Here is a 23,396-nt window from a genome sequence, read left to right as displayed (position 1 = left end):
TAATGTGTATGAAATGTGTAAAATTTGTCCAAAAGGCAAAGTATAATTTCGGATTTTCTGCTATGTTATTAATACGAGCTTTCTTGGAATGGCACCCATTAGTGCAAGTTGTAAAACTTTCCTACATCTAAATTTCATATGTATTTCAAGACTATAATGCATGGCTGTATTATGGGACCATATTACATGGCAGAGGAAACAAGATATGAAAAAATATGTTAACAAATGTCCAATAAGCTATACATATTTATTACAGCTGTAAGAATTCAAATGTGAGCAGAATCCCAGCAGCCAGGGAAATACTGAGAAGAGGCACAGAATCTAGGAAAGGCTTTTGGAGAAGTAATTAGGGCAGGGGGCTGAGCTGGGCAGCTTGGAGGGCATGGCTCTTTATTACAATGTGGTAGAGAGAGCACACAGTATGTGGCTCAGTGGAAGGATTCCCCAGGAAATTCCTAAATATTAACTGGGAGATAAAGTCAGGGCATTGGTATCACTTGTTTAACAAGTTTGAAGATGATATCGGGAATGAGTTCCATTTTGGATATATAATTAAGTTCTGACAAAGTTTTGTTTGTTTTGAGATGTACATTCCTATGAAGCATGGGATGAATGTGCATCTTTCCGTATGGATGCATATGACAAATCTCTACCGCCAAGCAGTGCTGAATTCACAGGAATGAGGCCTGCCTCTTCACACAGAGCCCCACACTTAGAACAAACCTGCACTTAGTTTAAAATTCTGCTGTTGCCACCTGGAACTTCTTAATAATTCTTTTAACAAAGGGATCTACACTGTCATCTTTCACCCTAATTTATGTAGCTGATCCTGCTATGGTAAGAAAGTACAGGAAACTAACTTAACATTAGTAGGTCAGTATGTATATCATCAGGTGACCCAATGGATCCACGTAAGTATTATTTTGAAAAAGAAATCTTTAGAGTGAATCAATTTGATGTCCAAATAAAAAGAAAACTGTTTATGCAATTTTAATAGATAAAAATAAAAATAGCATTTTGTTTACTACTCACTGACAAGTTCTCCTTTTTTTTTTTTTTTTTTTGAGACAGAGTTTCACTCTTGTTACCCAGGCTGGAGTACAATGGAGTGATCTCGGCTCACCACAACCTCCGCCTCCTGGGTTCAGGCAATTCTCCTGCCTCAGCCTCCTGAGTAGCTGAGATCACAGGCACGCGCCACCATGCCCAGCTAACTTTTTTTTGTATTTTTAGTAGAGACGGGGTTTCACCATGTTGACCAGGATGGTCTCGATCTCTTGACCTCATGATCCACCCGCCTCGGCCTCCCAAAGTGCTGGGATTACAGGCTTGAGCCACCGCGCCCAGCCAGACAAGTTCTATATCAGAAGATGTTTGGATAAGTAAAGCAAGAAGAATCTTTCCTCGTTCTAAATATTTAGAAACAGCTAAGCACAATTTTCCTAGGCCTTTCAAGTTTTCTTTCCAGTGGAACCTTTCACTGTAGGTAGGTCTTTCAATTTTTTTATCTTTTTTTTTTTTTTTCAAGTAGAAAACTTCCACTTCCAGGAACAAAAGAATTCTAACTCTGTTCTTTCTCTCTTCCCACAGGACCTACCATTGTCTCTTAGGGAAAATAACCTTCCCTCCTAGCAGAGACATGAATGGGAAAGGAAAAGTAAGCCCTAATTACTCCAGATGTTACTTTATGGAATTTTTATTCCAGGAGAGCTACAGAATGCAAAGTTTCTGCCTCAGAACCCCCTCCCTGTTCAATCTCTCTCTGGGTACTCATCCAGATAAAAGGCAGTTTAGAATCTAAGGCTTGCTGGCAAGAGTTCTACAAATCAAATTCTTTCTCTTTGTCTTAAAATGACTTGGAATTCTAAATGAAGACTAATACTAATAATGGGTGTGTGTGTGTGTGTGTGTGTGTGTGTGAGTTTATTCTACATAAAGCATTTTAGGGAATAGAGAGGAAGCTAAAAAAGAAAATCAAGTGGCTAACCCACTCCACCCACTTAAAATATTTTTGTTCTTGTTTGAAAGCCTCAAGTCCTCCCTTCTGGATTCTAAGTATGATCATCTTTTCTTAACACTGTTTTACAGCCATAGCAAGCTGGATGGGGGCTGTTTCTATGAACACAAAGACAGCAGTGTAGATTGTTCACTTTGGGTTCATTCAGATTTAACTAAGTGAATGTCTGCTGTGAGCCTTTAGAGACTCCTGTCTATGAAAGAATAAATGCAATAAAAGTCTGTTTTCTGAAGCTGCCGGCGCTTAGTGTCAAACCGTGTTACGCTGTACCACCCAGCAGTGACAATTCCATTTTAATACACGGGGCACATTTTAACAAGGCAAAACAGTCCCAGCAAAGATGGCAATATAGGAGCTGCCAAGGGGAAAGGGCTCAGTGTCCCTCATGCATTTTATGTGGAAGCGAAACAAAAGTAAGAAAGCTCTGGTGGGGAAAGAGACTATATTTGAATAGCCATCTTAGGAAGAATGTGCCCATTTTCTTCTCAAGTTTCACAATTAACCTCTCTGAAATGCCAGCTCAAGCTATCTGGAATCTGGCACACGCTTCAGTTAAAACTGACACTAGCATTATCAAATGGGTCTGAAAAGACAGCACGCCAGACACAGCTGCCTTTATATGTCCTTTTCAGATGGGCCACTGAATCACTATGACTGCATCTATTCTTTCTACGCAGTACCTGAAACCCCTTGCATCCTTCAGAACAGCTGAGTGCCAGGCCAACCATTCACATGACAATACATTAATTAGGTTCTTACAAGGCTCCAATCACTGTATAAAGCTTCAGGGTTTTCTGTTAGGTCTGATGTTTAAATATAAATACACATTAAAGGTCCTGTTTGACATTCTTTCTTGTCTCAGTACCTAGGAACCTGGCTTCAGTCATCTGAAACACAGCACAGAATTGTGCTGCTTCTTCATCCTTTTTTTTTTAAACAGCTACTAAGAGGAGCTAGTTTAACAGCCAATACAATTCCCACAGGCAAATTACATCAGATGAGAGGCTGATCCAGTATCAGTAGAATGCTCTGGGCCAGACTTAACACCCAGAGGTAGAAATGTACTTTGCAAAACCATTTGCAGCTTACCTCTCTCACCTCCATAGAGAATCACACAGTTTATGGTCTTAAAGCAATAAGCATTATTAATCATGTATTTAAAACAAATCCATCCTGTTATTTATTATGGTTAATTAGAAGTTTCCAGTATTGTAAAATATTTGTGGTTTTGCAATCACAGGCTCCGTACAAATTATTGGCAACTTAGAGTATCTAATGCTGTAAGCCAGTCATCCTCATTTCTGGTAAGATTTGCTTATGCAAAGGGTCAACATTAAAATATTTTTTAAAGTACTAAACTGTGCACTCCTTCTGACATTTCAAAAACAAATAATGTCATTTTCTTCTTAATCCATTGTAACAGAAGGAGTAAAATAGTGAGTCCCAGGAACAAAGATGAATGAATGAGTTGAATTTTCTTCTCAGTGTTTGCACTTTGTTTTCTTCCTGCCAGGTACCTGACATTCTTAGGATACAAGTGTCTTAAGCACCAAACAGCGAAGTCGCGAGGGCTTCCTTATATGTCCTTTTATAGAAAGCAGATATTCTGGGGCATTTTGCTCAGCATTACAACACATTCCTCTTAGGAAATGGAACTGTGGATGGCAATATTTGACTAATGAAAACACATCCCAGAGTTTTAGAATCACGTAATTTCAGGACTGCAAATGGCCTCAGATATCAATTTCTACATTGCACCGATAAAGAAACACTAGAAGACTATGACTGGTTTTCCTAAAAACTAATTAGCGGATGAGCTTGGAGTAGAAACTTTGTCTCATGACTCTCAATTCAGACTGTTTATTTGGAAGAGATGCAGCTCCATTGCTGGCCTCATGTCATCCTTCCTGATTTTCTGTACTGGCTGATGTACTTCAATCTGTTCAAAAGTAGGATAGGTCCTGTTAGCGCCACTCCACCCAGCCACTATTTCTTAGAGAAGTTGTTTTCAAAAATGGAATGTAACCTGATATGAGATGTCAAGGGTGCTTCACCTCTGTGGTATTCTCCCCCAAAACCCATATCAACTAGTGGTCCTCTCAAGACACTATCTGACAAACTCAAATCTAGAGACTTTTGGAATACCTGGCCGGTATTACTCAAACAAACAAAGCCTAAGAAAGTATCCCAGATCTGAGCAGGCTGGTGAGACAGGACAACTAAATGCAATATGGTAACTGGATCGGATCGCGGAATGGAAAGAGAATGTTAATGAAAACGTCGGTACAGTCCAAATCGAGTCTGGAGTTTAGTTAACAGTAATATGCCAATGTCAGTTTCTTAATTTTGACAAGTGTGCCATGGTAATTTAAGCTGTTAATGGGGGAAACTGGGTGTGCAGTATATAGGAAATCTGTATCATCATTATGACTTTTATGTGAAGGTAAACTTATTTCAGAATAAGAAGCTCATTTGTAAAATCACTCTACATGAAAATTATCAGAAAACTACTTTAAAAAAATACCAATCTCTGGGGCCTAGCCCAGGAGACTCTGACTTAATTGTTTTGGCATGAGGCCCAGGCACAAAGCTTTCAAAACTACCCAGGTGATTTCAGTGAGCAGCCAAGGTTGAAAACTCCTGTTCTGAAGTTCTGTGTCAGGTATGCGAGACTGGAAACCATGTGCCAGGCCCAGTCTACATGTATGTTTTATTTGGACTGCAAAGAGATTCTGGCAATTTTGAAATGGTTGTCAACATTTAAAACTTGGGAGATTTCATGGGAAAATTGAAATTTATGATTTCTTTAGAATATAAACTGTCCCATAGATAGGACAGTTTAGCCCATGCTTTCTACATGGCAACTATGACATAATAAAAACCATATTTAATCTTTTTCTCAGGTTCCTGGCACACAACTTCTAAAACCCTTGGGATTGCCTGAGTGATAGGGGTATGTTTTGTTATTCAGAATAGACTATTTTTTTAACCACATCTCAACTTATGCTAATGAGGTCACTCAGGTAGCTTCATGATGGACACTGGTCACCAGAAAGACTAAGACTTGGTTAGTGGCTTGGAACTTTCAGCCCCACCCTCTCTGACTTCTGAGAACTGGAGAGGGGCTGGAGATGGAGCTCAAATACCAAGGGCCAATCATTTACTCAATCAAACCTAGAGGTTTCACATAATGAAGCCTCTATAAAAATCCCCAAACAACAAGGTTCAGGAAATTTTCAGGCCGGTGAAGACACTGATGTATTCCAGGAGGGTAGTGAGCCCTGAGAAGCCACAGAAGCTACAAATCCCTTCCCTGATACTTTGCTATATGCATTTCTTTCATAAACTGATAAATATAAAGTGTTTTGAGAGTTATTTTAGTAAGTTACTAAACCTGAAGTTGGGGAGTTGTGGGTACTCCCACATTTTGTAGTTGGCTGGGAAGAAATGTGGGTAGCCTGGTGATACGGTTTGGCTGTGTCCCCACCCAAATCTCATCTTGAATTGTAGCTCCCACAATTCTCACGTGTCATGGGAGGGACCTGGTGGGAGGTAATTGCATCATGGGGTGAGATTTTTTTTCTTTGCTATTCTCATGATAGTGAATAAGTCTCATGAGATCTGATGGTTTTATAAAGAGCAGTTCCCCTGCACACACTCTCTTGCCTGCGCCATGTAAGATATGCCTTTGCTCCTCCTTCGCCTTCCATTATGATTGTCAGGCCTCCCCAGTCATGTGGAACTGTGAGTTCATTAAACTTCTTTTTCTTTATAAATTACCCAGTCTCAGGTATTTCTTCACAGCAGTATGAGAATGGACTAATACATCTAGGCACTCCATTTGCAGCTGGTGTGGAACTGAGCCACACCTGTGGAGTCTGATGATCAGGTAGTTCGTGTCAAAACTGAGTTAAATTGTAGGACATTCAGTTGATGTCAGAGAATTGGTGTGCAAAAAAATAATATATCTGATGTCAGAAAAACCTATACATTTGGCATCAGAAGAAAAGACATCACAGCAATTATGGAATAAAGTTAAAGAGCAGTCTTGTTCTTGAAACAAAGCCACTTTGCCATTATTCCTACCAATTACTGTATCAATAGTAAATGCTGTTTATCACTGAACTTGCATTCTTTATTTTTAAGAGTTCAGAGAAAAATTATTTAACTTAATTTATACAGGGACAGTGGTGTATTTCTGTTCATCCTTTCCTAAATGTCTTCTCTGTCCTGCTCTATGCCTCAAGGAAGTGATTCTTTTATGGACTGTATAATCTTAGCTCTGTTGTTTACTGGTTTTCCATTGGGTTCTGCCTATGGAAGCTTGGAAGGACTTCAGAAGGCAAGAGTAGAGAGAAATCAGAGTGGCTTTCCCTCTTTCTCTCCCTGCTTTGGCACTTCTGTCTAGCAGGGGTTGCGTCTCTCCCTATCTACAGTCCTTCCAAGCAGGCCCTCCTCTGAGGCTCTGGCTCTCATTGAACTCTGGAAACACCCTTCTCCATGCTCCTTGAGCCCTCAGGGTGGTAAGGGTTTCCCTCTATTGCTCCTCTTTAGGAACATCAAAATCTTATTACCAGTTTCCTTAACACTGCTTCTATAAATATTTTGTAAATACTCTTTAATATTCTTCAGTATAATCATCTGGAGTGAAACTCTACTTCCAGCCAGCATCTTGATGCCTACACCATAAAGCTGTCAACAGCAGAGGAACAAAAAAAAATCCCAAAGTGTGTGTGTTTCAAGGAGCATATAAGAAATGAACTTTGTCTTATACTCCATCTTGAAACTACTTCTTTCACTTGGATTACCTGATTACCCCTAATAGAGACACTCATCTATGTACTCATATAGATGCGTCATTATCTAAATATATTTTTTTAGCCACACTAGTGTTTCTAGAAGAAATTTTGGTAATGAAATGGCAGAAAATTCAACTTAAATAAATAATCTGGGATAACATGAAAATTAAGTATAGGTCTAGAAAAGTCATACCACTAATGACTCTAGAATACATTATTATTTTTAATCAATCTCTTAGCTATTCCTAGACATTATCGAGAAAAGAAAAACAGCTCAGAGCAGTCTGAACTATGTGAGATATGCGACATTTATCAGGTCCAGAGAGACATAAGTACAGGTCTTCAGTCATGGCTCTCTCCCCTGAATACCCATGCCTGAGGGCAATTGTTTAAAGGTATTTTTGTTCCTGACCATCTTTCGCACTCATTATCTTCATATTCCTAGAATCTGTGACACAAAGATCAATGAATAGCCAATCAATAGCTCATGTTATTTTTAAAGTCTTGATAAACAACTTCTTTTTTCCTTTAAAGGCCCACTTGTAACTATTGCTAATTGGACTGTATATTCGGGGCAACATGAATCTAGCCTCCTGGGTGGCCATCTTTAAGCTCTGAGCTCAGATAAGCTCTGTACTTATGTTATTTAAGATTGACATTTTGGTGACTCAGGTGGGACCTGCCGTGATCTCCCTGACTTTGCTGACAGCTGGAGCCCTAGTATGAGCATAACTTTCATTCATCTGACCTCACTGGAGTCAACAGAGATCAGTCAACAGGGTAAGCCCCCCTCAGATTTGAATGCTCCATTCTTGATTGAAGGTTCAGACCAACTGACTTACTGAAACTACACACATTCCTACCTCAAGGTCGTTGGAACTGAAGCTCTATTGTAGGGTAGGAGCTCCATTTGTTATTCTCTAGAGTTTCTGCTTATTGCAGATTTGTGACTTTCACTTTTTCTTTTTGAATTTGTGTTATTTTTAATTAATTTTTAGAAGTTTTTAATCTTATGGCTGGGCATGGTGGTTCATGCCTGTATTGTCAGCATATTGGGAAGCTGAGGCTGGAGGATCACTTGAGGTCAGGAGTTCAGACCAGCCTGGCCAACAGGGTGAAGCCCTGTCTCTCCAAACAATACAAAAATTCACCAGGCATGTTGGTGGGCACCTATAATCCCAGTTACTTGGGAGGCTAAGGCAAGAGGATCCCTCGAACCTGGGAGGCAGAGGTTCTAGTCAGCCAAGATCATGCCACTGAATTCTAGCCTGGGTGACAGACCAAGGCTCTGTCTCCAAAAAAAAAAAAAGGAGTTTTTCAATCTGTTCTCTCTTTTGAAATGTTCGTCAGGGAAAAAAATAATTTCTCTCTGAAAAGAAATCTTACAGCTTAAATGAAATCTTATGGCTTCAGTGAAAAAACTATAATCTTTAAAAACTGGTCAGATTCCATAGCTCAGTTCAATTGACAAATCTAAACATTCTTCTTGGGTGACTAAAATTCCTCTCACTGGCTCTTTATGGTCATTCCCAAAAAAAGTGCACATTATGGGCAACCATACTTCCATAACTGAGTCTAATAATAAAGATTTACAAGAGCTGTTAAAAGTAGTAACTGATCTCTTTAGCTCTGGGGGAACCAGGAATTACTTTGTATTATAAGATACAACTTGAATTTTGTGTGTACAATGGCTGACAAGTCACCGGCAAAAATTATCGTTTCTGAAGTAGCTGAAATCAGTAGCAGTGAATGATTATAAATGTAAGGGGTTACTCATTTCTCTGAATGTTTAGATAGAAAGAGAGGTTTAAACACTTGGAGGTGGAGGAAACACTTTCTCTCAAGGCATAAAACTCCTGCTGTGAGAGAGGGAGCTGATCACAGCGTGGGCTGATAGGTATTGGGTCACCAACCAGTCTTTGCAGCACTGTGAAAGCATTGCATAGCCCAGGCTTGTGACATTTCTCTCCTCTGGGGGACCCAGAATTCAATGTAAAAGTGGGATCATTCCATTTTAACTATCTAGATGTAATGCCTTTCAGTTTTGCCTGCTTTTTACATATCTAAATATCAGGTTCGGAAAACTGCAAATGCTTTCTTTGTGCTATTCATTAAATGGCTCAACCCCAAAGTTAGTAATCGAATCAATAAATAAGCTAGGTTGAAAATAACACCTATCTAACTAGACTGGACTCCAAAATATGACTTTCTGGCATCTAGCTGGCTATTCTGAAACTCTTTGGAAAATACATTTTCATATATAAAGGACTTCTCCATTTGTAGGGGCATATCCCTTGCTACACCTAAGCTACTGGGAACTTTTATACAGGGAAAACAGTGCCTTAATGTTTATAAAACAAATCTTCCTTTTTAAAGATATTTTTACTGATAATCATATCTTGACTGAGTCTTTACCTATGCCCTTCTTTGTCTCAGCAAATAATGTTGTTTAGATCTAAGTTCTCTGCCTTTGGGATGTAAATTTTCACCTAAGAGTCATGTCTTTGGAACTGTAAATTTAGGATATCCCAACTCATACTTGTTTGGGGCTTGACAGTCTAAAGGGGAAAGAGACTATTTGCAAACTGGCAAATAAAGAACCTTATAAATCTATTAATACAAAATCTGCTTCTATGTGTCCTGTATGTCTATATGTTTATAGGTACCATAGGTATGTGACATTGTACTACCAACATAGATGAACAACCTCCAATTAATTGTTATAAAGAAAATGTACTTACATTTTCAGAAAAATAGAAACTGGATACAGATGGGAGTCAGGGAAATACTGGACAGAAGATGTTCCTGGCCAGGCTTCCACCCCCAAGCGGGGACCCATGGCCCTAAATGAAAACTTCACATTCCTGTTTTTCCACCCAAATGTTGCCTTTTCCAAAACCACCCTGGCCTGCCCCACCCTCCACCCTGTACGCATAAAAACCCCAAGCTCCCCTGGCAGAGCAGCAGACCTGAGCATCAGAGAAGGACAAAAGAGAAGCAGCCGGACATCAGAGAGAAGTAGCCTGAATTCAGAGAGAGGGCTTGACAGCAGAATTTCACAGAAGAGTTTGGCCACAGACCGACAAACTCCAAGGGAAGATTATCTTCCTACTCCAGCGCCCTTCCAGCTCCCCTTCCTGCTGAGAACTGTATCCATCACTCCATAAAATCCTCCACATTCCCCCCTTCCAAACTGTTTGTGTGACCTCACTCCTCCTGGACGCAGGACAAGAACCCCAGTGTGGGTACAAGAGGCTATCACAGTAACTCCCCACTGAGCTATTAAACACTTAAGCCACCCATGCACATGGCAAAGCTAAAGGACCACACCTTAACACACACACTCTGGGGCTCCAGAGGTGGTAGGCAACCCCTACATGCTGCCACGGGCTGGTATGGCTGCGTTTGTTCCTGCAGGCACCCAAAGGCACTCCCCTGGCTCCTGCCCCAGCTCACCTGCCTGCTAACCCTCCCATAAGGGCATTGAGAGCTGCGGGCTGAGTGACCTAGCCACCACTTCACAAGTCCCACAGAGGTGTCAAAGAAACTATCCTGTCTCAAAACAACCTCAAATACATGCCTTTTATTTCCTGCGATTTGAGTAAATCTTTGGTAATAAGACTACTTTAATATTGTTGGTTTAGTGAAAATAGCTTTGTCTTCTGATCAGGAAAATATCCATGTATTTATCTACAGAATTTTTGCTTAGGTAGTGGCAAAACATTTCAACTGAGTCATAGAAGGTTTGTGGATGATTAATCTTGGGAAACAAATTTTGTGTGTCTTCAAGTTGTCTAAAACTAGAAAGAAATTATAAGTTTTTCAAAAAATTGAACATTAATATCAAAAGCACACTGATGTAAGTCCACAGTCTGTGTCCCTATGTTGAAACAAGATTTTCTCTTAACACTGATGATTTTTAATAGAAAATTACCAAAGATTATAAAAGTTTTATGGAAATCTTGTGAGGGCAAAGCTGGCTGAGATTGGACAGATTTGGTTATGTTTTATTAAAATTATCTTTAGTATTGATATTATACTAAAAGCAACATTTGGTTTTCTCGTTAAAACAAGAATTTTGTGTAGTATTAATAAGAGATAGTAAACCATTTGTTTCCTTTTTGAGCAAACTGCCAAATAATTAGGTTGCAGGGAGAGCTGTTGTCTTTATTAGGTTCCTCGATTGGGTGTTAAATCTCCTCTTTATCAAATAATAAAAGATTTTGCTTTCTGAAACCTTTGAATTATCATTTTGACAAAATAAACGACTATTATTATGCATTGCCCTCTGATACTATTTTGATCATGTTTTAAACATTTTTGCATTTCAATATCAAATGTTTTAAATCTTTAATACTTTACATATTTCCAAAAATTAAATTTCAAATTCTAAAATTATCTTTTAATCTGTACTAACTTGGACATAAAAGAGGAACCCCTGGAAGTCCAGGAGAGACATAGTAGGCTTATTTGGTATGTTAAAATCATATAGGAAGCATTTTCAAATAGGAAATGATGTTTACATGGACACACAAGGTGGAACAACACACTGGGGCCCTTCAGAGTGTGGAAGGTGGGAGGAGGGAGAGTATCAGTAAAATAACTAATGGGTATGAGGCTTAATATGTGGGTGATGAAGTAATCTGTACAAAAAACCCCCATGACATAAGTTTACCTCTGTAACAAACCTGCACATGTGCCCTTGAAGTTAAAAGTTAGAAAAACAGATTTGAGTTATATTTGTAGACATATATTATTAAGACGTTATTCCAAAATTATGTGAGATTCTTAAAATTCACATGTCTTATGTGTTATCAAACATAATTATGATTATTATATTAAATTGTTGTATGCCACAAAAATAACTAAATTTCTTGTCAATTGTATCTTCGACCATGGCTGCTCTTTGCCATCACAGACAATTATTGTTTTACTTTAATTCTTCTCAAAAAGTTATTAATAATCAGCTGTGGTCCGAAATTTACTTTTTCTTCAAGGAAATTTGTGGAAAACGACCTCAACAAAATTTTTGAATCAAGATTTCTGATAACTTTACAAATCTTATCTTTCGACTAAATAAAATCTTCCAGAATTCTAATTAAAATGCTGATACATCAATGAAGATTGCTAACCCAATGTCAATCAAAACAAATGTTATTTCAATTTACTGAACTGATAGAAGACTAAAATGATTTTTACAATTTTTTTTTTTTTTGAGACGGAGTTTCGCTCTTGTTACCCAGGCTGGAGTGCAATGGCGCGATCTCTGCTCACCACAACCTCTGCCTCCTGGGTTCAGGCAATTCTCCTGCCTCAGCCTCCTGAGTAGCTGGAATTACAGGCATGCGCCACCATGTCTGGCTAATTTTTTGTATTTTTTTAGTAGAGACGGGGTTTTGCCATGTTGACCAGGATGGTCTCGATCTCTTGACCTCGTGATCCACCCGCCTCGGCCTCCCAAAGTGTTGGGATTACAGGCTTGAGCCACCGCACCCGGCCTTTTAAGATTATTTTGTTTGCAACATTGCTGACTCTTTTATGTTTTATCTAATTTTCTTTTCAGTTATTTATAGCTTACAGCATTGGGTAAAATATAATTTTTCAAGCAAAATTGATTCCTATTGTACACCCCTATCTTTTACATGTTTTTGTAATACTTTCGTTATTTGATATTTTATTATTTGTTTATTACATACTTATTGTCATCTCCCTGATAGAGGCAGGAGGCAGACAAATGCCTAGACAAATAGGGAAAGTCCTTCACCTTCAAACCTAAAACAGCCTGAAGGCTGAAAGGCACGACTGCTGAAATACATGACTGCCAATTGAAACCTATGACCCAGAGGGAGAACTTCTGTACCTGTTTTCCCCCTTTCCTGACTGATTCTTTAGTGCCTTTTAACCAATTGAATGTTGCCTTTTCTGATATGATACTACCTATGGCTTTCCTGGGCATGCCCATGTGCATACTGGGAGAATTTAGTGGAACCACAGGATTTTACACCTTATTCAGGAGAGGAGCCTGGCCTCTTCAACTCACATGGGGGCCCTAGTTTTCAATTTGTGGGGTGGAAACTGTATGCAGGACCCCTGTCTTTGCTGAGAGCTTTCCTTTTGCTTAATAAATTCTGCCCTTCAATGTATCCAAGTGCCTAATTTTTCCTGGTCATGAGACAAGAATCCAGATTTAGTTGAACTAAGAAGCAAAAATCCTGTATCATTCCCAGTCCAGTAGAATGTTGGTCTATAAAAGCAGATATTTCCTTTTTGTGTAGATCTCTGAATTACTTCATCTAGAAGAATTACTAGAATATTGACCAAGCCACTATTGGATAACAGTGACCAAGCATATTAACTGGATAAGCTGAAAGAATGAATAAATATTATATGTATATATACACACATATTTATATATATTATGTATAATATATAATATTCCTAATTTATATATAATATTCCTGATATATATAGATATATTTTGGATATCTATATCTATCTATCTATATATATATATATATCAAGAAAAGAGGCTCCAAGAGTTTACATAACTGCCCCGAGAATACAAGAAGTACAGAAGTAAGATGCAAGCTAAGTTATTTCAGACCCACATAGAACCTTGTTTATAACCATAGTGATATAGAGAATAAATGTATTGTCTCCATTCACAGAAAGCTGAGAGTGCAGAAAATATACTAAATAAAAGAGGCTCAAACTTGTAGTCCAAAAGATATTGGGCTATATTTCCACATCTTACTTTTCTATTGGCCAGAAGCAGACTAGCTATCTCCAATACCCCTACTTTTCTGGATGCTCTAATAGTCCTTGCTTGCTTTGTTCTTACACCAGGTACAGGTTGTAGGGTCTGACTGCACCCTCGACAGCAAGGCAATCCCCATGACCTGCACATACACCTCTGGAGGGCCTTCCAGAATTAGAAAACCTGAAGTAACTGGAAGACCATGAAAAGTGGAAAAACTATCAATTCCTGCAGTGCTAACTAACTGGAGACATCCTTCTACTGTTTCTTATTCCAGCCACAATTGACAAGGCCACTGGACTTTGTAACCGACCTTGATCACCTCATGACTAAACACCCTACTTGCAAACCTAGGATCCCCACCCAGCTTGCAAAAAACCTCCCTAAATTTTAACTTCTATAACTTTCCACTGCTCACCCAAAACCTATAAAACTAACTCCTACTCCTCAGCCCTCTGCTGACTCTCTTTTTGGACTCAGCCTGCCTGCACCTGGGTGAATAAACAGCCTTGTTGCTCTCACAAAGCCTGTTGTGGGGGATGGGGAGTCTCTTCATTCACAGCTTGAGTTTTAACACAGGTCAAAGACATTTTATAGGCTCTGAGCATACTGAATGGCCATTTCTAATCTGGAGGTAACCATGTTCCCCCAATTTGGTTTTATACAGGTAAATAACTTTTCAGAACTCTCTACCCATTTCACAGAGGACATTATTTGGAATGTAGTCATTTTCATTTTATAATAATAAAGCAATAAACTATATATTGTATCCCCTTCTTCAGATTTTTATAAAGGTATATATACAAGAAGAGTGGAGTTTCAGAGATTTCAGAATAATAAATTATTTAATGCAATTTATTTGTTTAGTTGGTTTATTGGTTGGTTTGGGTTTTGAAACCCAAGGCTCTGAAAATATGACAAAGAAAGTAGAATGTTAAACACTTTCCAGCTGTGATTGTGACTTTCTGATGGTAAGAGAAAGACATACAAAGAGGAAAGGAGAAGAAACAAATAAAGTGAAAAGAAGAGACACACAAAACAAGACAAAGATGAAGAAGCTGTCGGGGGTCCAGGAGTATACCCTCTAGCAGACCATATCTGTTGGCAATTGGAAGAAGAATTAAAATTACCAAACAAAATAAAACATACAGCCTTTATTCTCTTCAATCTCAGAAAACACAATTGTAACCTGTTTCTGCACAAACACAGCTGTAGTTTGGAGATTACTAATCACTAAGTTTACACATCAGAGATTTTCCTTGGTCACTTTCGATTTCCTGGTTCCACGTGTTTAAAATAGTAATTACAAGAGGATTGCCAAACTGGCAAGGGAGAAATTGTTAACGTAGTGATGGATTCAAGACAGATGTAGTCAAGACAATATTCCAAAGAATTCAAACAATTTTTAAAAATTTTGATAGACTAGAGCATTTTAGAGTCACATATTTGCCTTCAAAGCAAGTACTGCTATTTAACATATCTTTTAAAAGTTTTATATTTTCATATGATTATTCTGCTTCTGTAGTCTCATTATATTTCAGCAGATGGGAGAAGATAGAGAACAAGACGTATCAGGCAGTAGAAGCTAAATCAATAACATTTTAATGATATTAAACATATCAGTAGGAAACACAAAAAAACCTGCTATTTATACTGATATTTCATAAACAGGCTAGTATCTCTCTGCCTATAATCATCATTTTTTTTACTTAATGAAAAGAAAGAAAAACAAATTATTTATTTAGAAAACTTGCACATTTAGTAGGGAGAGGTAGAACACAGGGCTGCCCATATGTTAGAAGTCATTCAAACAAAGCTCCATGAGAATCAAATTAAGAGTATTGACGAAGGGCAAAAAATACTACAAAATACAAAGGTCTCTGTGTTCAGCGGTCTCTCACGCTCTTTAGCTCACCAGGGGACAGTAAATGCATTGCTTAAAGAGGTTCTATGTTTCCAGATGTTCAAGCTGGATTAATTGTGAATGCTCACCCCCCCATCGCTTCCCCACTTTGGTTCATTCTTTACTGGCCTCTCATAACACCCGTTCAATGTGATTTTTGCTGGACAATCAGTCTCATGTTTCTGGGAATGGGAAATGGATAACATGAACACACAGTCATGTCCCTCCAGACGCTGGCTGATTTATGCTCTGATCCTTACCCTCGCAGGCAAGGTACTCTTTTGGCATTCACTAGCTCTGCAGTAGTGGGGCTGACTGTCAGCATTCCCACCATAAACTTCTGTTTTTAGAGGTTTATAACTTGGCTATAAAATGCTGCCTGGAGGGGGGTGGATCTTACAACATTGTTTTAAGTTACAAGAGAGCGAAAAAAACACACACAAAATAAAATAAAATGTCTGTAATTTCAGACATTATCTTGTGCTTCTGGAACTTTGAAAAGCCTGTAATTGTGCTGTCTGTGTGCCCTACTGGCATTCAAATCAATGCTTTGAAGTTCAGCATTTTAAATATAAAATGAAGATACTCCTTTTACTTTGAAGAGATGGCTATCAAAGAAGATTAATGCATAGCTTGCAAGTAAAATAATAATGGGGGGTTCTTTCCAGTCAAAGGAAGTTTAGAATCCCTTGTACATGAATTAAGGACCACATCTGGTGGTCAGCAGTCAACAATAATAACGTCCAAAATGAAGCCCAACGAAAGAATTATTCAGGTTTTCTGAATTGAGATAGTCATAAATTCAAGAGCTATGAACAACAATTGACTAGACATAATTATTGGCTGGGGATTCTCCCAATTAAATAAGCATATTCTTTTAATAATGCTTGTAGAACTGTAAACTTCCAGAAGAAACAATCTGCGAGCTAATACTAGTTTGGCTGGTGCTACCACAGATTTTTCTAATATTCCAGTACTCTATCTCATGATTACTTTATCATTATCATCAAATATCTTTCTGCATATTGCTATATTTTCAAAAAGACCCAAAACCTTACAGCGATTTCATTTATTTATCATAAGAAATTTGCTCAAGATCAATTATGTGTCAATATTCTAAATACTGTAACAGATGTAAAGAAGTGGGCATGGTCTCTACCCTTGAGGAACAGAAAGGGAGAGAGTTCCTTAGTAGTAATTTTGAGAAAGTAAAACAGTGTGAATCAGGCATCAACAGGAATCACTCCATTTGGAAAAAATCACAGATAACTTTAAAGCAGTAGTTCTCAAAGTGCGATTCCCATATCAGTACTGTCAGTATCACCTGGAAATTTATTAGAAATGCAAATAATTGAGTCTCTAATGCAACTGAATCAGAAACTTTAAGACTGGGCCAAGCAATCAGAGTGATTACAGACCATTCAGATGGTCCTAAGAACAAGTACTAATGCCCCAAGGCAAAGTTTCTCAAGCTTTAGAGTACTTTTGGTTTTTTAATTGAGACAGGGTCTCACCCTGTTGCCCAGGCTGGAGTGCAATGGTACCATCTCTGCTCACTGCAGCCTCCGCCTCACAGGTTCAAGAGATTCTCCTACCTCAGCTGCCTAAGCAGCTGGTACTACAGGTGTGTGCCACCACGCCTAGCTAATTTTTGTATTTGTAGTAGAGATGGGGTTTCATTATGTTGGTTAGGCTGGTCTCAAAATCCTGACCTTGTGCCTGACTCAGCCTCCTAAAATTCTGGGATTACAGGCATGAGCCACCAAGCCCCACCTGGAGTGTTTTTAGAGTCATCTACAGTGCTTGTTAGTACAAAGATTACAGACTGCTGGCCACCCACACCACCAGATTGTTAATTCAGTAGGTTGGGAGCAGGAAATTTACATTTCTAACAAGTTTTTAGCAAGTACTAAAGCTGCTGGTCTGGGAACCACACTTTGAGAACCACCGTCCCAAGACATCTTCATGTAATCCAATAACTTCTCTCACTTGCCATGTACTGTTCTTGGAAGAATCAAGAAAATAGTGACTGAAATCGTCTTCTCTGTTTTGTGGTTCAGAGGGGAAATTTCACATGAGAAAAGCTGAGTTGAAAAAGGGATAATATTTTTAAAAGGAGAAACATTTGTGTAAGGATTAAGTTGTGAATGATCAAATTAGGGCAAAAGCCATAATTGCTTGAGAAAATGTACAGCAAATATTATAGGGAAGTAGGAATTTGAACAGATCTATTTATGGTACAGCTAAAAATATTTTCTCACCCCATCAAATTAGGTTAATCATGGCGGATTCTGCTGCTCAAAATGTAACGTCTAAGGTACATGGAGAATGAGATGCTTTTCCCGTGTCAGTTTCCTGGCTTCTTTCTAAAGGAGTCAGATTCATACTTTATTTTTATTTCTTAGGCATAAGAAATCAGTGGCTTGACTTGAACTTAGTTTGCATTTTCAGTCCACATACCACTTTCTGAAATTGGAAAAGACATTATTCAAAGTACAGACCTAAATTTCAGAATTGGAATGTGACTCCTAATTCATATTTGAAGTTCAAGTTATAAAAGACCAGTGAATTTAGCTATTCTGAAACTTCACCAAATGGTAATTATGAAATCCACTAGCCACACTTCCATTCATCCATCCAAAAATGAAAAAGAAACGTGATTTTGTAAGGTCTTTTAGGTTGACTGATGGCACCATGGATGCTATTGGGGACCCCCGTGACCTGCACATACACCTCTGGAGAGCCTTCCAGAATTAGAAAACCTGAAGTAACGGGAAGACCAGGAAAAGCAGAAGAACCATCAACTCCTGCAGCACCTAACTAACCTGAGACATTCTTCTATTGTTTCTTATTCTGGCCTTGACTGACAAGGCCATTGGCCTTCACAACCGACCTTGGTCAACCTCCTGACTCCAGCCCCTACCCTCCCAACTTGCAAAACAAAACCACCCTAAACTGTAACTTCTGCAACTTTCCACTGCTCACCCCAAACCTATAAAACCAACTCCTATTCCACCACCCTACACTGACCCCCTTTTCAGACTTAGCCCACCCACACCCAGGTGAATAAACAGCCATGTTGCTCACACAAAGCCTGTTTCGGGGTATCTTCATTAGAGCACATGTTTTAACAGACTTATGGAAATGTATAATGCATTTGAAGGCAGATATTAAACAATGAATTCATTGCAGTCGTGATCTATATTTGAAAGAAAAACAAACAAAACTTGTATAGGAGCCGTAACAAGAGCACCTCACTTTGTCTAAAGCCAAAGATTGGAGGTCAGGGAAAAATTCTTTGAAGAAATGATGTTTAAGCCAATGCCCGAGACATGAGTAAGCAGAAGTCAGGAGAAGAGTCATGAAAAGTATAACCAGGCAAGAAGGGAGCCTTGTGCCTGAACATGAGACAGAAAGAGACAAAGCCAGGAGGAAGGTGAGCAGTATGAAGGATGACGCTGGAGAGCTTGGCAAGGAAAACACCGAAGGATTGTAAGCAGGATGCTGACATAATGAGATTTGACAATTGAAGGGCTCACCGCGGCTTCTATATGCAGCATGCAGTGGAGAAGACAGAGAGGCTGCATTCAGAATAGAGATAAAATGTAATGTTCCCAGCCTTCCTCAGTTCCTAAAGAAAAATAACTTTGTAAGTTTTATTCTTTCATGATATCATATATCGCATTATGGTCTTGGCTTTTAGAATATATATTACTTGATTCTGTACTTAAGAAAAATATGCTTCCTTTAAGCAAACTCTCATTTAATAGAAAAGATAAATGTTAGAGAAATGAATAGTTCAGTCTTTGTGTTAGGAGCTGAACTGTGCCCCCTACAAAATTCATATAAGTCCTAATCCCTAATACCTCAGAATGTGACTGAATTTGGAGACAGGGTCTTTAAAGGGGCAACAAAGTTAAAATGAGGCCATCAGGGTGGGCCCTAATGCAATATGACTTGGTGCTCTTAAAAGAAGAGATTGAGACATAGCCATGCACAGAAGGAAGACCATGCGAGGAGAGAGGGTTCACACAGCCATTTACAAGCCAAGAAGAAAGCTGTTGCAAGAAGCCAACTCTATAAAGATACCTTGATCTCTGACTTCCAGACTCCAGAGTTGTGAGAAAATAAGTTTATGTTGTATGAACCACTGGTCTGTGACATTTTTCTATGACAGACTTAGGAAACTAATATACTTTGTACCAACATACCCTTTGTTTAAGGAAAAGAAAAATCATTGTAGGTTTTCTTGGAAATATGTTCTCTTAATGGATTCAAAATTCATTTATATCCCAGCAGGAGTCCAAATGAAGGAGAAACTAATTTATTGGGGAATTTTTAGAGGGCAGGGTGTGGGGGAAGAACCAAGGCATGTGCATGATATGTAAAGTGAAACATGGTAGTGGGTTCAGCGAATTCCCACATTGCTCAGGCCCCCACCAGCCAGTTGTACACTATATAAGAATAACTACATTGGCTAAATTCAGAGATCTTAGTAGTGTCACATGCTCTGCCTTGACCGTGAAAATCAACCATTGTCAATGTCCTGAAAGCCTGAATGCCTCATGCACACATTCAAGTCAGGGAGATTTTCTTCATTCTGTTTATTTCTATTGAAATTATCAAGCAGGTACCTTGCACATATCTACTGGTTTACTATGTGTACAGAATTACGGAGAATAAGAGGAATTTTAACACACAGTCCACAACCATAACTCCAAAGTAATAAAGTTAGAGATCAGTTACCATATACAAAATGACTTGTTATCTTCCGAAGCGAGTTAACAGAAGTTAGTTTGGAATGGTTTTTCTTTTTCTTTCTTTCTTTCTTTTTTTTTTTTGAGACGGAATCTTGCTCTGTTGCCCAGGCTGGAGTGCAATGGCACAATCTCAGCTCACCAAAATCTCCATCTTCCGAGTTCAAGCAATTCTCCTGCCTCAGCCTCCCAAGTAACAGGGACTACAGGTGCATGCCACCATGCCCAGCTACTTTTTGTATTTTTAGTAGATATGGGGTTTCACTATATTGGTCAGGCTGATCTCGAACTCCTGACCTCCTGTTCCACCCACCTTGGCTTCCCAAAGTGCTGGGATTCCAGGCGTGAGCCATCGTGCCCACCCTTGGAATGGTATTTCAAGTGATAGCAGAGTTTATCCTAGATGAACAAACTTGTCTGCAATGGGCGGACTTCCACGTAATATTTAACATCCATCCATTCATCTATGTTAAATCAACTGGAAACACACATAAACGTACCAAGCCACAGAGACAAGACTTTTATTTTTCTTCATTGTCATTGAGCAGTTTCTCTTACTCTGTGGTTTCTTTAGCTTTGTTTTTCATGAAAGCACAGCAGGTACAACCATTTAAACTCCATTCCTGGCTGTGATCCTCTTTTGTAAACATTCTTTCAAAGTTAAAATGAAAACTACTCTTTCTTTACTTACAATGAAAGGAATACATTTTTTCCCGTTCTGCCTAAAGTATCAAAAACACATAACCAGAGCCTCTTAAACGCAAATGGCTTTTTGACCTCCCTTGTATTTCTGGGTTCATTGGGTCTTCTCAATCATTCTCCTTTCTCTAAATGTTTCCTTTCTTTTATTTGCTCTTTATTGAGAAATGCTAGCACCCTTTTTTGGAAATCAATGAAAAAACATTGAGATGCTTTGTTCACCACATGGGCTCTTTTGCTTAGGGGTAGTGGGCATTTATTATCTCCGTCAGGTATTGGCAGCATCTGATTTTGTTGATCTACAAGCACAGTAAGGACTGGAAACTGAGTATCTATGTTATTATGACTCAAGACACATAAACTCATTATGTGTACATTTTAACAAGCACGATTTATTTATAATTATATTGAAATTCTTTAGCTCCAAGCAAATATACAGAGGGAGACAGACTTGATAAACTACTTTTATTTATTTATTTTGCATATTCTATTGCTAAGAGCTCTAGTACTAAAAAGGAATGGAATTTAAAAGGAACACTGAGGAAAGATCGATAACATATAAAGCAAGAATTTTACCTGGCAAAGCCGACACCTCTGCTGACTCCATTAGCGTCTCTTAGAATTCTTGTGGAAATGACATGTCCAAAGGGTTTCAGCATGTTCTCAAGTTCCTGCTCATCCATAGAAATGGGGAGATTTGAGATGTATAGGTTTGTTGGGTCTTGCTCTTGTTGCTAAGGGAAGGAAAGAAACAAGGGCAGTAAGTTCTGAATAGTGAGAAGCATTGTACAAATGGAGAAACTTTTGTTTAAACTACAATCTAGATTCTAACCTCCAAAGTGCTCTTGAAAGTGCTTTCACTATGGCATTACTTCTTTTTACTAATGCCTTGTCTTGTGCAGAATGTTTATCATGGACACAATGATAAATGAAAGGCAAGCACTCTGCCCATCCTTCCGTAGAAAGACTAACAAACTTTTACTGCAATGGAACTAAGGCAAATGTGTATATACTTTTTATTACCATTAATTACTCCTTCTGTGATTTTTCACTGTTACTACCATTGCAATTAGTTACTGATACTGTATTTAGTGAATTCATAATATATAAGCATTGTTCCAAACAATGTGCATTATTTCATTCAATATTTTTAACAGATATAATTATTTTATGGATGACAAAATTGATCTCTAACTTATCAAAGTTACACAGTCATAAGTGCCAAACTCAGAGCTGAAATCTGAGCCTACCACCAAAGTCCATGGGATTTATTGCTCTGGTCGACTGCCTTCCACTAGACCAATGAGTCTCAAAGTATAGTCCCAGAAATGCAATATCAGCCTTAGCTTCACCTGGGAACTTATCAAAAACACAATTTTTCAGGCCTCACCACTGAGCTACTGAAGCAGAATCTGAGAATGGGCCAAGAAATCTGTGTTTTGACAAGCCCTCCAGGTGATCCTGATGACAGCTTAAGTTTGAGAACTGCCATTCTGGATCAGGCCTAAATATTTATATACAAATTAGATTATGATGTCTATCGTTTCCTAATTCATCAGCAATAATGCTTAAATAACCTTTGCTAAATGGAATGGGAAACCAAATCACAATTGCTAGGATTATTTCTGTGTGTATCAATTTTCTCTATTTTATATAATAAATTAATAATTTAGAACTTAGTTGTATTTATGTCTCAAATAAAACACAGTCAAAAACGTGATGGATTAGTCATTAATATCAAAATGTATCAAATATCTAATTGAACTATTATATTTTAAGCAAAACAAAAACCTTAACTTCAAGAATAAGCCAGAGATTAAATTAGAAAAAGAAATCCTAAAGTCTATAGGAAATGGCATCATGTAACAATAAAATATCTTTTGTGAAAAGATAATATCATATTATTAGATTTTTATGGTTTTAAAACCAATAAATAACTAAAATAAACAAGAATCCAAATATTGTTTCAGGTCAAGAAATAATTTTTGTATGCAACTAAAAAGTCCTGTATGTTACCAACTCAAAATATTCAGATAGGTTGCAGTATTTTATTAAAACTTAGAGTGAATACGATGTATTGTTAGTTTCATTTTTAAACATAGTTGACTTTTCAAGCTTTTTAGTACCATGAGAAATAGCAAAAATAAAATACAATTAACCTGGAAAAGATGACTAGAGCCTTAATATTTAGGAATAGTTTACATAAGGAGACTGAGTGAAGTCAGTCTCTTTTTTTCTCTCTCTGTCACAGACATACACATAAGCACACACACAGACACATACATAGAAACACACACACACACACAAAAATCCATAGAAACACACACACACACACACTCACACACACCCCACCATCACCACCACCATCATCACTACCACCACCAATAACTGTCATGGTCCTAGAGAAGAAAACAGAGATAATATTATTCTTCTTTAAATGGTTTTGATATTGTTTGTGTTTTTT

The 23,396-nt window shown here is 38.2% G+C and overlaps 1 protein-coding gene across 39 annotated transcripts in view; it reads right to left on the bottom strand.

The window, feature by feature from the left end:
- Positions 1-23,396, bottom strand: part of RBMS3 (RNA binding motif single stranded interacting protein 3) — a 1,216,467-nt gene that overhangs the window by 261,247 nt on the left and 931,824 nt on the right. For all 39 annotated transcript variants that reach the window (XM_078354431.1, XM_078354435.1, XM_078354437.1 and 36 more), the window contains one exon: positions 21,509-21,666. In XM_078354431.1, coding sequence (XP_078210557.1) covers positions 21,509-21,666 — 158 coding nt within the window. The remainder of the gene's footprint in view (positions 1-21,508; positions 21,667-23,396) is intronic.

The sequence above is a fragment of the Callithrix jacchus genome, chromosome 17 (assembly GCF_049354715.1).
Source record: "Callithrix jacchus isolate 240 chromosome 17, calJac240_pri, whole genome shotgun sequence".
Classification (NCBI taxonomy): domain Eukaryota; kingdom Metazoa; phylum Chordata; class Mammalia; order Primates; family Cebidae; genus Callithrix; species Callithrix jacchus.
Note: the sequence above shows the minus strand (reverse complement) of the source record. Positions and strands in the feature narration are given on the sequence as shown.